The following is a 17218-nucleotide window of genomic DNA, read 5'->3' as shown; positions in this document are numbered from 1 at the left end:
CACATTTTCATCCTTGTTTTCGTCTCAGTTTTGTTGCTATTTTCACACCTTTTTTCCAGAAGCTTTTGGACTTGGGGTAAAGCTGGAGAAAATGTGCTCGGTTCAGGTGGGAGTTAAGGAGTTAATATTGCCTGCAGTTCACAAACTATCCACCAGGGGGTGCTGCAGCGCCCTCAGCACCCTGGGTTCCCACGGCCTTGGTTAGTAGTAGCGTGGTCAGTGCTTGTATCCATATCTCTACTAAAGAGCACGATTGTACATCCTGCGCTCATCACTCAAGTCAAACACGCAACTTCAGTCTTTATTCTGGGCCACATTGGGCTAAATTATTGCTATTAGTAAATGTATGCAGCAATAAGTTGAAAAAACTAAATAAAGGTTACGTTTGCTCTCCTTCAAACTCATCTCTGTGTTTTATTTTGATTCACTTTCTTGATGCAAAGTGCAGAGCAGGAGCGAACAGGTTTGAGGTAAAAGACACTGAACAAACACCCTAGTCTACCACGTGACCTCACTGAAGCTACATGACAACACTAACCAGGTCATTAAAGAGAACCAACGGAGTCTTTCACATTTAGCTACAAAACACATTTTGGGTGACGGGAAAGATGCTTTGTAGGTTTATAAAGGGGGTCTGTGTTTTTAAAGTGCATACGACGGTTTTCTGTTTTGTTTTCTTCTACTAATTTTTGTTTCGCTTTACGGAACAATGCTATGAAGAAAGGCGGGAAAAACGTTGGAGATTTTAAAAATTTAAACCCTGACAAAGGAGGAAAACTACTACTCTTTCACCAATAACGCCACCACTACTTAACCAATGCTGAATTGTGCATGTATTTTTTACCAAATAAAGATATAGAGACACTGAGCAGGACAAAGTGGTTCAACAGCCCAAATGTGATACAACAGGGAATGCTAACTATAGCTAACGTTAGCTTCAGGCAACACGCTAACGCTAGCGTCGAGTGCCGCCCGTGGACTAGGGATGGGCGATACCACATTTTTTGGAATCGATACGATACCGATACTTTTGGGGTCTATTTTGTCGATACCGATACCGATACTGGTCATTTCATATGGGTAAATGTATTTCAATCAATATACATTTCTAAAACTGGTTGTTTTATATAATTAATTGGTCAATTAAAATGATATTACTTTAACTAGTTAATTAAACAATGTTAATGTGAAATTAAATACATAAACAACATTTAAAATTAATACTTAAATGACAAACAGAATCGAAACCAGAATGATATGCCTGGCTCAGTTCAATCCTTTGCTGTTGTGACTGTTTTGGCTCAGAACAAAGAAAGAAATCATCCTTTTGTGTTGATAATTGCTGCCCCGCCTTCCTTTTACATATGCAAATTAGTATTGATACTTTTTGCCCAATATCGGTACTTAAAAAGTAGCCGTTTGGTATCGATATATCGATACTTTGGTATCGATCCGGCCATCCCTACCGTGGACAATTTGTGAAAACATGATCTTGACTTGATTTTATTTGCTAAATATTTGAATGGTCCGCCAGAATATGTCTAAAAACCGTGGGAAAAGTATAATTTCATGTATTTAAATAATTTGCTAGGCGCTATGACGCTTTCCATATTCCAGGGAAAGAACAGCAGCGTTGCTCACCGGCTGTATATTTACCTCTCCTCATGAATCCAATTGCAAATATATATCATAAATAATTGGCATTCACTGTGTACTAGTGAAATGTGTAGGCTAACCGGTCATATGCACTTTAAACATCTATGCTTTTTTAAAACTATTATCCACAGCTACACTCAAGTATCGCCATTGACAATTTAATAATTCGGCAGAGAATTTCATCAATTTACATTGATCTGGCTTATCCTGTACATTGATTATTCCATCACTGAATGAGTCGTTTATTTAGGATAATTGTTTTTAATTTATCACAAGCTCACTCTATACATTTTTTTGTTTATTAGCAAATTAAAGTGTTATGTTCGTATGAAAAAGTCCAAAAATATTTCTGTAAAATCTTCTAAAGTCGGGATTAAAAAGAAAACTTCTACCATGTTGTTACTGTGAAATTATAATCAAACGATAAATGTATAACTTTTGGATTTTCTTTTTTTTTATGCTATGAACAACAAAACTAGCAACTAAAGGGGCTGGAACACCTCCCCTGTCGTCAGCAATATAAGAAGCACTGCATTATTGTGACAGATGAAGCGTGTGCCTGTTTGATCAGATTGCAGCTGTAGCTACGGCCTACACAGCACTGACTGTGGTTTCTCTGTGAGGCCCTGGGCTTCAGACCCAGCGTCATTTATCACAGCCCAGTGAGTTATGTCCAAATGAAGAGCTCCTGGATTTTAATCTGTTAGCAGCCTCTCGGTTCTGCTGTAGGGAGGGGAGTGCACTGCATCTGTAGCCTTTATCTAAATATGATCATGTTAGAGCCGTCATGATGAGGAGATAGACTTGCTGAGGATTTTCCCGTGGACAACAGTAGGACTAATACAATCAATGTTATAATATCATGAGGGAAATCTATGTTAAATGATTTATAGCTTGATTAGGAGTGAAAATTGGAATACATTCATGATGGAAATGTTCATTGTAATGTAATATGAGTATCTGTTTTCATGTAGAGGTAAATGGGGATGTCAGTATTACCTGTAGGCGATAAATAATTGTAGTGTTGACCACATAATGTTTTAATCCGCACTGGGTTCTTTTGGAATAAAAAAAAAAAAAAACCTTCCTTTTCAGAGATGTAATATTTGCATAAATGATTATCAGAATCATTTTGATTTCGAAGTCTTCAATTCCAAAACAATCCAGTACAGATGACAATGATTTGAAAGGCTTTCTGCAATGGCACTTCTGTACGACTGATGACTTACACAAACATTACATTTATATAGTCATACTGTTTGCCTTCTACAATTTAGATGACAAACAGGCATTAATCTTCACTTTTTAGGCAAGCAATTAATCCAGACGTCCTGTGAAAAGTTGAACCAAGGAATTCTAAAACAACCTGGTACAGGTGATGATTTTTCTTTATGAATTTTAGAAACGACAACAGAGAAATGTGTCAATAAAATGAAATGATCAAAACAGTTTAAAGCCCAAGCCACTGGTTGAATGAACATTCTAGGCAATTACTAAGCAGATGTTTTGTTAATTTCTTTTAAGTCCACTTTTAGTATTTCCTCACTGAGTAAAAAATTGCTATAGAAATAAATAGATGGGATTAATAATTAACCTTTTATGTTGGTTTTAGATCCCAACCTGTAACCGGATACAACCTCCAAAATGCATTGGACAAGTTTGCACCAGCAGCCTCCAAATCTTAGCATCCGGCAGTCTTCCGAGATGGAGGACGTCTTTTTAGTCATCAATAAATGCGATCCCTTCAATCCTGTAAAAGACCAGGTCACACAGTCAAGCCGAGGAAATCCGTAAACACCAACATGACACGTCAGGTGACCGCGCCGGGATGATCAAGGGAGCGCTCTTGCCTTTTTGGAGCTGTGCGTATCTTTGTGGTTGGAGTTGAGGGCTTTCCACACAGTGGTTTTGGACATTTCATCAGAGATGTTAATGTCAGAGGGGTCAGACCTGGGAGGGCAGCAGGGTTCAATAGGGAAACACAGATGAGGAGAAGTCAAGGGTGAGTCAGGGTTAAGACATGGCAGGAGTCTGCAACCTTTTGGATCATAACAGCCATTTTTCTTGAGAATATTCTTTCTGTGAAGAGCTGCGACCAACTTTAATTTGTATGTTTACTAATCTGGTCTAATCTGGTCTCAATCATAGTCAATTTAGACAGTTTTTCATTACAAAGCCAAAGAGCAGAAGTGACTCAATTGTGGTTCTAAGACCATAGCTTGCAGATGCCTGAACGATGGGAATCATTTTACAAGGTGCACAAAAAGACAGCACAGCCAAACATGCATCTCTGAGAATATTTTTCTACTGGACTGGTTTAAGAGGGGTTTTGTCCATGTATAAATTATATGCATATAACCAAAATTGTATTATTCTTTTTAAACAAATAGCTTGCTGTACGTATTGTTTTTTGGGGGACGCCCACGCCGCTCGTCGCTACCTCCTATTGGACATTATATTTGCCATTATATTTACCTGAACTTTTAATTGTCATATTTATTGCTCTGTTTTATTGCCTTGATGTCTGGTGCAGCCCTGTGAGGCGACTTCTGTTGTGATATTGGGCTATACAAAACCATTAAACTTGAAACTTGAAACTTGCTCCATTTTCTTATTTACAAGGACTTCCAAATAAGAAAACGTGAAGACAATATTCTTGAAAGATCATAGAAATTGTATAATTAACTGAAGTTTTTATACTTCTCTGTATTGTATGTGTAGAATAGAACCATTTTCTGTCCATCCGAAGCCGAGATAACTGATTTTAAATTGATACAATGATAGAGAGCAGATTATCTGCTTCGGAAAAGTAAAGATGTGAAATCAGCATGGATGAGAATCTTTTTCTGCAGCCTATACCATATAACAGCAGGAAAGGTAGCACCTGAGGTGAGAGTGTAAATGTTCTCTCACCTTGGGTCATGTGCTTTAGGCGTCTGCGCACGTTTACACGTTTCCATGGGGATCTGAACTGTCGTCGACTCCTCGGATTTAGATTCCAGAATCATGTGGGACTCCTATTGGACATACAGTAGTGTACATTTCATTATCTCCACTGAATTATGTAGCAGTCTGATACTTAAAAAAGTTGTATTCATTGACAGTGCTACAGAAAGGTACAGCCTCTACATACATGCGGGTGTTCATCATTTAGCCTGCAATCCTCAATCTAGATTACCTCATCTTTGATTTTAGAGGCATCGTCTAGATTTTTCTTCTTCCATTCTGGCATCAGGTCATCAAGGTAGCTCAGCTCCCGCTTTGAAAAACACAGGTCCAGCAGCTTGCGAACAAAGACCAAAGCTAAAACCTAAGAAAGAAAGAAAAATAGTTAAATCATCCTTTAGAGTTTCATGGATGAGGGGGAGAAATATCTAACATTCCCAAACTGTCCGGTTCCAAGACTACGACGTGGCCCTCACCATCATGGGAAACACGATGGCAGCGCGTGACATCTTTATGACCCACAGCAGCACGAGGCAGGTCAGCTGAGTGACGGTGAACAGGTGCACCTTCCTCAGAGGGACGTGCCGCAGGTAAATGAAGTCCGGCTGGTGTTTGGCCGGCATCCCGAACAGCTTCAGACGGTCGAAGAACTGGACACATGTCAAGAAAAGAGAAGTGAAGTGGCCACTATCAACAACCTGATCTATGCAAAGCAGATGTGCTGCTCTGGGTGAGGCAAACGTTGGTCACACCAGATACTGACTAGTTTTCTGACCTCGCCCAGACCCCTCCAATAAAGCAAAACTGATCAGTGCAGAGTGTCCTTTTATTGTAGACAGCCTAAGGTACACCTGTGCAATGGGTCTAGGTCTCTTGACCTGTGAGGTGGGATGGATTATGTCAGCAAAGGAGAAATGGATCTTTTGTGTACATAGAAAATAGGAGCCAAAACAAAAGTGTTGCGTTTTTATTTTTTAAAGTGAGTAATATGGCAACAAATCAGAAAAATGCTAACATGTTCAGAAGAAATGGATTTCGAACGATAAATGAAGATGAAATTCAATAAAATATTTGTATATAAAAAAATTAAGAAAATGAAAGAGGATATGCATAATAATAATCTGTCTGCCTTTATTGGTAGAGCTGCGTCCAGAATGAATTGTGTATTATATACAGAGGGATAACTATGGATTTCTAGGCAAGAGTTGCGTGGTGGTTTGACAAATGCAATCATTTTGAATTATGGACCAAAACATAAGTGGTTCTTAACTGGTGCGTGAAATGAACCTGAAGGAAGGTTGAACCTAAGAAAATATAAATAAAGTTGTGGTTGTTAAGGATAAAATAACATTAGATTAACATAGATAGTGGGGATGATGCCCTGTGTGTGAAGATGCAAATAAATACAAAGAAAACATAACTTCATTTACAGTAATATCATCTTTGTTGAGAGATCGAACGTCATAATGATTTCAGTATGACTGTACCTGGATGCCTTTTAGTGACGATGCTCCCATGTACAGGAAAACCCCATAAAGCACTGGCATCGGGATGAACTGGGGAGATACAAAGTTGTGATTTACATGCAATGCTACATGTTTCCCATTGTCTCCAACAGGTGGCACTGTTGCACCTGCCTCACAGTGTCCCAATGTCAAATTTTAGTGATACAATTGTGAGAAAAAATCTTGAGCTTTTATGCTACAGTTGTTGACAAGTTGAAGAAACTTGTGAAATCCTTTATTCACATCTGTCCATTTGTTTTATCGACAACCAACTTTACACAACTGTATCGGAAATATTCTTTTTCTCCTAAATATGTGTTAATAACTAAAATGATGCTTTTTCCATTTCTCAATGATTCCATACTAACAGTGCTGTATATTATAACTAAACCCATTAGATAAGATTATTGTAAATTGTAGTCATTTTATCAAATCGTCACGTTGACTGTCACGTGTTTACCTGCAGGGCCCCCGTCATGAACACGGAGCAGCCCATGAGGAGGAAGATGACCAGTCCCGTGAGCCTCTGCTCCCTAATGCCCAGAAAGCGCGGCTGCTCCCCGGGGGCCGAGCTCTCCGACTCCAGCTTTAGACTGTTGACGTGGGTGATCGAGAGCACTGTGGCAGCTACGAACCAGGGCAGGCCCATCACCGAGCACACAGCCAGCATGATGCCCACCCACAGGAGGTCCAGGTGGTACCCACAGCCTTTCTGCAACAACACACGGCAGGATTGCAAACGATTGCAAAAGATTCCAGTGTTCAGTAAGTTTGCAGATTATGTGTCAGGTTCATTTATACATAAAAAGGCTTTGAAATGAACCTTAAAGCAAAATGAACTCTTTAGAGGTTTTTACCACAGTGTTGTTCCATCATTTGTTTTGAACCACTTGCACATTTTTGAGTAATCTTTAAATCTTCCCGTAACAATCCTTTCTAGGGCTGGGATGATCCGCTTTACTTGTGATATATTGCATATACTTAGGGGCTGATACAATATGTAGAGTGCAGTATTTTCTGCGGAATCACTCCCTGAGTTATAGGTTTACGTGTAAGTAACACGTCTGCGCACTGATATGTTATACTGCAGTGAAGCAAAGTAAAAATGGAGGTTCACGCATTGATCTGTCTCCGAGTTTGATTTATTTGTATTTGGTATTTTGTGGTAAAGACACAACATATAAGCGATCCGGTAAGTATTGTGAAAATTTTGAAAAAGAAAATGTCGGAGTGATGTGTCCAAAGGTTATAAACCAAATGCCAATTAGCATTTTTAAGTGTTAAGACTGTAAAGTCATGTGCATTATACCAAGGTTAGGAAATGCTTTCCAAAATGAACGGATCCCAAAGATTAAGCTCCAATTAAAGAGCCATAAATCCCAGTGTTTGCTATGAAGGGGCATAGACAGTAAAATTAAGACTGGACTTGGACTTGTGGCCTCATTTCTTCCTGTAACCATCAGGAAATTGCAGCCCCTTTAAATCTTTATTGAACACTGGCCTGTCATTCTTACCTTGACTTACATCTTGAAGGGACTATACAGAGTTTAAAAATGTTAAAATTATGTATTTTCCTCCTCCCTACATGTTCCAACAATGTCCTCATGTGTAGAATGAGCTCAGACCTGTTCACCACAACTGCCTCTAAAATCCTGCACTCTCACTCAAAAAGGTGTCACTTCGGGTCCGAATTGCCGTCATGAATGAGCTTAATATAGAAGGTGCAGTTACACGTATGACCTGAGGTGGCAGTAGTGGGTATAAAATGGCGAACTTGCATCTAGCCCCTTTAACATGCATAACATCATCCTAATTTGGCTCCAAAAACCCAGCTAAATTGCTAGCATGAGCGAGCTTCAGCTAGCCCATGCTGAACGCTATGCAGCCTTGCTCCCTCAGTCCATTCGTAATTTTACAATCTATGTGAAGGGATTGGATGGGCTTAGGGAGAGTGTGCTAGCTGGACTGTTAAGCCTTTTTAGATCATTAGAGCATTTTCTAATAAACAACATGTAAGATAGTGATCAGGATGTGTTTGAGATTATAACACAAACACAGGATGGCACGTTAACCCCACACAACTCAGGAGCAGTGGGTGACCGCAGTACAGCACTCAGGTCCCATCTCCAGATCTAGTTTTTGGTCAAGATTAACTGGCTAATAATGCCTAATAAAGCAAAACGATTGTGTCTGCATTGTAGGAGAGAGCATAAAAAGGTTCTTGTTTACCAGTAGTTTGTGCTCTTTGCGGTTAATGATGACTGCAGTGATCTGTTGGTCCATGAAGATCAGGATGGTACAGAGCAGAGCGGGGATCGCAGCCGCCAGCACCGTCCACCAGGGATTAGGCCCTATCGGGCTTATGAGCCAGCCCCGGTCATCTCGAGTCGGCTGAGAACACACGAGGTACATAAACACTTCAGTAAAGTGCAGGTAAATGTCACATTTTATTATAGCGCACCCACCTGAAATTTGCCGGGAACCTTCAGTTTCTGGGTGGGCACTCCAATCATATAATCAAGAATCACCATGGAGAGAATTGTGATGAAAACGGCAAAGTCACTGATCATTGACCGAACCTGAAGAAACGAAAAGCAAAAACTTAATGTATGTTGCTTATAGCTGGGGTTCCCAACTGGTGAGGCAAGTGCTCAAATGGTTTATTCCTTCTATTGCCATCTTTTAGCCCCGATTTGGTGAAAGCAAAATGACTCTCAACACAGCTCATAAAGAGTGTTCCAGATCTGTTGGGAATCACGAGGACACTTGTTGTATGTACATTATGTTTTTTCCCTGTGAATTAGCTTACCTTAGTGGGAAAGTATCTGCTTGTTTTGAATTGCTTGAGGAACGCCGACAAAAAGAACGTGGAGAAAAACAAGATGGCGGACCAGAAGAGGACATCCGGGGTGTAGGGCCCGTGATGACCACACGCCGACCCAACGAACTGACCATGAAGCCCAATGCACTCCTGTTACACAGAGTTACAGTGGGTACATTAACTATTCATACCCGTCTATCAATGCCCATTATGATGTTAAAGTCTGATAACAAAAAATATTTGGATGTTTGAAATCAGAGCAGACTTAAACTTTTATGCATTGAGATTTCAGAGGTAGATTGAATACTTATGCTACCATGAAATTGTAGTTTTTTTTTAAATTTTCAAAACTTTTTGTCATAGGACAATCAGCGCAGATAGTTTGGTGACACTTTAGTGACTACATACTATCAAGCATTTAAAGAATTGGCAAATACTCAATTCATCCTTTATAAAACATTTATTCATCATTTATAAGCACCAAAATAGTGTTTCATGTTCTGACCTAACTTAACCCCTTTTCCTAAAGTCCTAACCCATTAGTGACGAGCGCCTAATCCAGACACGGACGCAGTTACTATGGCAACACATACAATTTAACCACATTTCTAGCAACAGAGCAGATGAAGATCACATAATAAAAAAGTAAGAGGTCTCTGTATAATGAGTTTGTCTCGGTCCGTTCAAACACATTAGCGGACGGAGAGGGAGTCTTACGATGTCCTTGCCTGTGTTTGCTGAGTTTGAGTCAAACAGCAGCTTCTGTGGTGTTTATGTGCTTATGTGCTCTAGACTTTTAGAGCACATAGTCTTGTTACCTTGACTGTGAGGTTGCCCCAGGACACAGAGGCAGCAGTGACGTTCCTCTCACTCCACAGCGCCAGGGTTTTATTATTGGGGTTGTTAGGCTCGGCACATTTGCAGCTACAGAAAAGCAGGGGCAATAGTTAATTGGAGATTCCAGTGGAGATTAGACTCAAGATTAGAGTCGGATGTGTAAAAAGTATAGACTAGATCAATAGGGATTTGGTACTATCTATCTTGCAATGGTAAAGAACAGGTTCCCAGAGTTAATTAAAAATCTAAAGAACTGATCAATTCTTGGAGCCACAAAGTTTATTTATCTGATTAATTAGAAAGTTGTTACTAGTTTTACTGACCCAATGGGGAAAGATTTAGTCACTTGTACAGCTAAATTAATGCTATGCAAAGAATATCCTACAGATCATTTTAAACGTATAGCCATTCTGATTGATTAAATAAAATACAAACGTGCATGTTATTACCGGTGTTTTTAAAACCTCTAGTACATATATTTACTGAGCAGCCTCGTCGCTCCTCTAGTAATACCACTAGGAGCGGGACATCACGGTTTCATCTACAGGTACCTAAACATAATTGCTTTAATTATGTTGGAACTTGGGTCGCTTTAAGCTGCATATAGTTACATAAGCCAATAAATTGAAATTATGTGAACATGCCAGCTTTCATTTGAAAGCTAAGAACCTCCAGAGTCACACAGCCGCCGCGAACAGCGCCAAATAAACACAGAAAATTCTCACACTACGCAGCCGATGCTAACGACAGTGCTAACGACACACGCACCTAGTGCTTCGTGAATGTAATACAGAAACCCTACACTTCCGAGCGTGATCGGTAAATGATCCGCTTATCAGAGCCGTGTTCTCATGACATGGAGTCTGCTTTTACACAACAGTGGAGGTTTACGAGATCACAATTCCATATACTTTTTAGCCACGAGGGTGCAGTACACACACGGTTTTAGCCTATATAAGTGCAAAATATACTTTACACCAAAATTACAAAAAAATAATAATACTCAGCAGATATACATTTTATCAGCAGTAAAAAGTTGTTTTGGCCTGTAGTTGCTCTTTAAATGCGGGGCTCATTCTGCTTTCTGGTTGGATACTAGTCTTGAGAACCAAAAAAAACCCCATTAACAACAATTCATTTACCTGGTTAAATATGTTATGTCTAAAGTGGGATGTTCCGCAGTGTGGCTTTAAGCATTTGTATCATTTTTTTCTTCACTGACATTTCCAGTAATTTTGGAAAAAATCCAGTTTCCAAAAATAGCTCCAGAATAGCATGCAGACCTTTTATCCTTATAAACTGTTCGGTAAATCTTTTGTTTCTGTGAACTGCTGCATATCCAGCTGTGTTCAGCGGAAGACCCGACTGGGCATTTGGAAGGAAAATGGATTGCATAGAAGGGGGTAATTAGCTCAGCAAAGCAGGCTGAATTAATGACACTGTACTCACTATGCCAGGGTGAGTTTGTCGAGCTCGCTGTGTGTGTTGAAGGGGTAGATCTCCCCCAGGTGAAACAGCTTCTCCAGGGCCTCGTAGATGAAAATGAGGCAGATGAGCGCAGCGAAGGCCTCCTCTGTGAACCGCGTGATGTAGCAAACCAGAGAGCTAGCGTCCGTGGCTACAAGAATGAAGCACAGGAGGGCTGTCCACAGACCGATAGAGGTGCGCAGGGACAGGTAGGACAAGCCATATTCCCTAAAACACAAACAAGAAAGTTTAAAAACTTCCCTATTACATCTGGTGGTGGTGCAACACTCTAGGCATAAATAAATAAAGTTCAGAGCTTAAGTTTCCATTATTCAAAGTGCTTGAGAGTGTATTTATTCGTACGTACTTGCAGAATTTGTAGAGGATCTTTTCAAAGACCAGGACAGGCCCAGTGCTGCCCAGAATAGTGAGGGGTTGACCAGCAAACAGTGAATAGGCCACTCCAGTCATGGAGGCTCCCAGCAGTGACTCTATGGCACTCTGCAATGGAAGTTTAGACATGTTTTTTAATGTTGTGTTATTTTGAAAGATCAAAGCTTATGCAGGGCCAAACCGTGGACTTGATGGACATGGTTTCAGGGATTTTCAAACTGTTGTATGAGCACCTCTGCTCAAATTCATTCATCGGGTTCTTTTTCAGACTTGTTCTTAAGCGTTTTAGGCTTAATTCTACTTTTGTCTAGGTTCAGCCCTTACTGGAATTGAGATAATTTCTGGTTTTGAAAGATAAGAATCCTGGTCTGTTTACTAAAAAGCTTTGGTTTGGATTTGGATGAACGAGGTAACGTCAGGGTTAACACCTAAGAAGTAAGAAGTGGAGTGAGAAGCAGAGAAGGAAAAAGGTGGAAGCGCTTGATTTAATAATGACATAGTGACATCATATTGCAACCATTGACTGTGGAAAAACATGAACGTAGCATCGCTATCAGCTGCTGAAGCCTAATGAGACATGGGGGCAGGCTCCGGAAGTTTCTTGCTATACTGGACTTTCCATTCAAACATTTTTGCTTCTCTTAAGGTCATTATTGAACATAGGCTTGTCATTCTTAACTCCATGTGTCTTAACATGTGCAACACTGTCCTATTTGGCTCCAAAAACCCTGCTAAATTGCTAGCATGAACGAGCTTCAGTTAGCCTATTACGCTATGGGGAAGCCGCCCTCACTGAATCCATCGCTATTCTACAGCCTCTGGTTGTAGAATGTAGAATAACAAGTTTTTGTAACAACTTGTTAAACATTAAACATTGTACCAACATTTACTTCAGTAGTATGATATAAATGAAGTCCTTACGATGCGCCCCTCAGTGGCCTCCCCCAGCAGCCCCCCAAAGGTGATGACTGGGGACATGCAGGCGCAGTACAGGAACAGGAAGGACGCCACACACTGAAGGCTCAGCCCGTCTCTGTAATCACTCAGATAAAACGGAGTTTTCCTTTTGATGTCCATGATCAGACCTCCAAACAACCTGGACAAGAGACAAACAATAAGGCAAGGGCGAGAAACAGCTTTATTTTTCAAATCAAAGGCAATGTGGATCAAGCTGCTGCTTTGGTTTGTTCAGTAATGCACGAATGATAACTGCACAGTTCAGTATTTGAACACATTATACTGTTGTGAATGGAGTAAATTCATACAGACCCCATGGAATATTAGGATTTATATAAGCGTCACACAGAGCTCTGGATTTTGGGTATGGCTGTGCTAGATAACTAAATCAGGCTTTAGTTTTATTGTTATTTGGCCAAAATCTATAGTAAATGCATTACAGATTACCAGCCACAACAGTGTGTCACAATACACTATAGCCACTCTTTGTACCAGTCCCAAGCCCTTAAAGGCAGAAAAGAGGAGCTGCAGAGGAATGGCTGCCTGCAGAAAGCATGTAATATCTAGTAGACACATACTGCAGCTTGATGTCTAAGGCGAGAAAGGGGAAAGCTCAGAGGAATTAAGACCAAACCTCCCAGTCCTCTGCAGCTCTGGCCCGTGGTGCTCTCCGTGCTCCTCCTCCACCGGGCAGACTGTGCCATTAGCGACTGAGGGCATCTTCCTCTTCTCCTAAAACACAAAAACCCGCACATTCATTATTCAAGCGTTCATTTGCCTGCACTTATTCCTGAAAGGGCTCAGAGCAGCAAAAGTTAGTTCTGAGCCAGAGAATGGGGTTTAGGACATTGCCTATTCCAAGGACCGTACATGTGTGTTTTTGTTTCAACATATTAAAACATTTCTTTGTTATTTGCACTTTGTCCAGATCTGCTCACCTGAGAGGGCACGTTTTTGGGCGGCTCGATACGTATTGAGGGGTCCCACTCCCCGGGGGGCAGGACGGTGACTTGGTCCAAAAACTCGTCGATCCCGGCCAACAAGTCACTCCTGTCCTTGGCCTTGTACGCCACGTCATGGAAAATCTGCCGTAGAGGGTTGAAACTTGAGCCTAATTACGTTCATGATGCCCATTTTGTCCTGTGTGAGGGGCATTGTGGGTGAATTGGTTTTGGATTTATACCTCGTCGGTCATTATCGTTGCCATGGAGCGGCCAATTTCATGATACTGCTGTGCTTTTCCATCCGGGCCCAGGAGGATGAACAGAAACCTGAGAGAAAAGAGAACATGTGCCAAACAGCCCTCATAATAATAATACTGGCTTATACTTGCATTTTGGCATCAAAACTTAGCATTTGGACATTCAATTTGACTATATAATCCCTGGATGGGGCGACAGGATGGGGCAGATAGTAGGGTGGTTCGAATCCTGCAGGTACAAACTGTCACTGCGTCTTTGGGCAAGACACTTCACCCACTTTGCCTCCGGTGTCTGCGTATACTGGTGTATGAATGAGAGAGTAAGTGAGTGGTTCCTTGATGTAAAGCGCTTTGAGTGCCTAAAGCAGGTAGAAAAGCACTTTATAAATGTGACCATTTACCATTTATTTAACCGGGGCTGCCAATCTCTTCCACCGGCCCTACTAACCACAAACAATCACTCAAGACACTACATTAATGCATAGGTGTCACAGTGGCAGTCTGTACCAGTAGGAGTCAGGAATCGAACCGCAAACACCTCTATCATCTTAATATATAGTAAATAACACCTGCAACCTACAGTATAATCGGGTAACTTTGTAACCATGGATACTACAAGAGTCTACACTTCACTTGGTCATTCATTCCCAACGACTGGAACAAGCTACAAAAGTCACTGAAACTTCGAACCTCGATCCCTGTTTCCACATTAACCTGTTACGTGCCGTCCCCCTGATCAGGGAGCTGGGGTTAAGTAAGTTATGTTTCATTCACACAGATTTAGAAGGTCTTGGCTTTCAAATGAGGTATCACAATGGCATACAGGCTGTAAGCTCTCCTGCTAATGCACTTTAAGATTTGGATATGCATAATTGCTAACCCTAAGCCTAACCATAACCCTACACCTAACCCTGGTGGAAAGTAACAGGTTAAAGTGAAAATGAATTGGTCCTCAGTCAGCTTTAACTCAAATTGCTGCATGTAAAGTGTTTTCTGGCCATGTCTGTGAAAGGCACTTATATATAAATGAAGTGCTTTTCCTTCCTTCCTTTCCCTTAAATAAAGGTCAAATAAATAATGAATAAACTAATAAAAAAATAAAATCTGCGCCACCCCACCTGTATCATGAGGTCTCAACGGTAGGTTTACCATAACCAGATTGACACCAAAAAAAGAACAGTTCTAAAACTGGACTAAAGCAGAGATACAGTATAATAAACTGGGAAAAACTCAACTGGAACTACACAAAAACGAGGCCACACCGTATATTGCAGTAGATATTTGTGAAGCACGTGATGATGGAGGATAGTGTCGTACCTGGTGGGTATGGGCACCTCAGTGAGACCTGTGAGCAGAACAGCCGGAGACAGACGAACGAAAGCAACAACCGGTCGCTCTAAGAAGTCCAGCTCTCCGACCAGGACGTTCGAGGCCTCTGCTCCTTCTGGGATCTTCTTCATGAAGTGCATATCCACCTGTGAAAATGAAGCAAGTTGGATGACGCACGCAAGGTCACATTAAAATAACAGGCAGTTATCTTGGTTCTGTAGTGAGACCCGTTTATAGTTTTAGTCTTTGCTGCATGAGTTATACTAGAGAGGGAACAAATATAATAGAGATCAAGATCATGATGACAGCAATGAAATGTGTTCTGCTGATTCAAAAGAAGAGAAATATTACCATCACCACAAAGGATCAGGAAACAGGTGAACTTGAAACAACTCTTTTCTTTGTGCGTGTCCCTGTATCCCAAAGCATTACCTCCAGCGAAGCACCGCATGCGAGGCAACCAGGCCACAATAGTTTGAAAGAGTTTCTTGTTCACATCAAAAGATCTTTGTTTCCTCATGAAGGACAAAAAGTCACAAACTTGCTTTCCTCTTCCATGTATTGTGAACCTTTGCAAAGCATGTACCGCTTTAACTATCCTGCCTTTGCGTGGGTTTTTGGCAAAGGGCAGAAGGAGCAAGAATAGGTTATAGGCTTTGAAAACTAGACTAAAAGTAATAGTGATTAGTTTGTATTACTTAAATGACATGTGACGCACCTTACTGAGATCTGGATCTGGTGCAGAGACATTTTTATGGTCTCCGTTCACTGCAGCGGGCTGAGGAGGAGCATTTGTATTCCCTGGAAAAATCAAAGGTAAAACATTCAGGACTTTTAACAATTTTCTAGCTTTGGAACCCACCAACAATCTAACATTAAAGTGGACATACACCAAGAATAAATGAGGCTTAAACACCTTCTATAGGCTGCGTTCACCACAGTCCAGAATGTCATGTCATAGTTTCAGTTGGAGCAGGGGTCAATACAACTCAATGGAAGAGACGCAGCTTTGGAAAGAAATCTCCAAACAGTTTGTGTCCAAATGTTTTCCCTGATCCTTATTTGTGATTAGATTCACAGACCTGCCACATTCATCTTATGGCTGAAAGTCTGTTCATCTGGCCAACATCAGGCTCATCATTTTGAATATTGTCAACACTTTCACACAATTTCAAATGGTTGATGAGATGCAATAGAGCCTTTATGCCGACAACCGGTCGTATGACTTTTTGGTCGTGCGATTTCTTTTCCAAATTGCTGCGTTTCTTTTTGTTCGTGGAGAACGTAGTTGTGGTGTTCAGATCAGCGCGAAAGTGCGTCACACGCAGGCTGCTCGGACGTGCGGCTGTCACTTCATTCGTACAGCAAACGCACGATCGAACTGCAGTACACGTGCTGACTGTGGATGCCATGCGGGCTTCGTATGAAGTCTGCAAGAACTGCACACGATGTGTGCGTTGTGTGCACCAACAGAGATATCCCGGTTATCTGGAGGGGTGTAGTCTATATATTTTGTCTTTTGATACAGAGAAGGCGCCTGTTTGGGCAGTATGACAGAAGTTGGAGAGAGAAAGCCGCAGTGAGTACGCCCTGTCTGCCACCCTTTCTCTCCTCCCTCACCTGTTCCCCCTCTCCTTCCCTTCCCTCTCCCCCTCGGCATATCGCAAAAACTTTGTATAAATGGCACCACTGAAGCTTTATACATTGGAGTTTTCGTGCGGTTGATGTACTCTCACCGAACGGGCGACTCACGAACGGCATACACGACATGTATAGAGGATGTAGGAGAATCTGAACGTTGGCCGCACTAATGGTGGCGTGTGGCGTGCAACGAACATATGTAGGACTCAAGTGCGACCTTCGGAAAAAGTTTCATACAAAACGTACGAAAGACATACGCTGGCCGTACAGACGGCAGACATACAGTGTTCTTGCATCCTGAAAAAACGTAAGCGCCCGTAGAGTTTGTTTGACATGTCAAAGACCCTCTGTGGCGGGCGGGTCTGCGGCTCGTCACACGCTCACTCTCCTTGCACTCTCAGAGTGTGTCTTGCACGTAGACCGGCCCTAGGAGCCCGTGGGACCAGTTATGACCATAGCTTTAAT

At 41.4% G+C, this 17218-nt stretch overlaps 1 protein-coding gene across 1 annotated transcript in view; it reads right to left on the bottom strand.

Annotated features, from left to right (window-relative positions):
• Positions 1-2364: 2364 nt before the first annotated feature.
• Positions 2365-17218, bottom strand: part of slc4a8 (solute carrier family 4 member 8) — a 46893-nt gene continuing 32039 nt past the window's right edge. Inside the window, exons 7-25 of the mRNA XM_079578964.1 lie at positions 15831-15913; positions 15101-15258; positions 13766-13853; positions 13521-13667; positions 13217-13314; positions 12547-12721; positions 11600-11733; positions 11215-11460; positions 9747-9852; positions 8917-9078; positions 8573-8686; positions 8337-8498; positions 6568-6819; positions 6090-6158; positions 5079-5252; positions 4835-4966; positions 4570-4673; positions 3507-3606; positions 2365-3406 (exon numbers count right to left, since the gene is read on the bottom strand). Coding sequence (XP_079435090.1) covers positions 3401-3406; positions 3507-3606; positions 4570-4673; positions 4835-4966; positions 5079-5252; positions 6090-6158; positions 6568-6819; positions 8337-8498; positions 8573-8686; positions 8917-9078; positions 9747-9852; positions 11215-11460; positions 11600-11733; positions 12547-12721; positions 13217-13314; positions 13521-13667; positions 13766-13853; positions 15101-15258; positions 15831-15913 — 2510 coding nt within the window. The 3' untranslated portion in view covers positions 2365-3400. The remainder of the gene's footprint in view (positions 3407-3506; positions 3607-4569; positions 4674-4834; positions 4967-5078; positions 5253-6089; positions 6159-6567; positions 6820-8336; positions 8499-8572; positions 8687-8916; positions 9079-9746; positions 9853-11214; positions 11461-11599; positions 11734-12546; positions 12722-13216; positions 13315-13520; positions 13668-13765; positions 13854-15100; positions 15259-15830; positions 15914-17218) is intronic.

The sequence above is a fragment of the Gobius niger genome (assembly GCF_951799975.1).
Source record: "Gobius niger genome assembly, chromosome: 20".
NCBI classification, from domain to species: Eukaryota; Metazoa; Chordata; class Actinopteri; order Gobiiformes; family Gobiidae; genus Gobius; species Gobius niger.
Note: the sequence above shows the minus strand (reverse complement) of the source record. Positions and strands in the feature narration are given on the sequence as shown.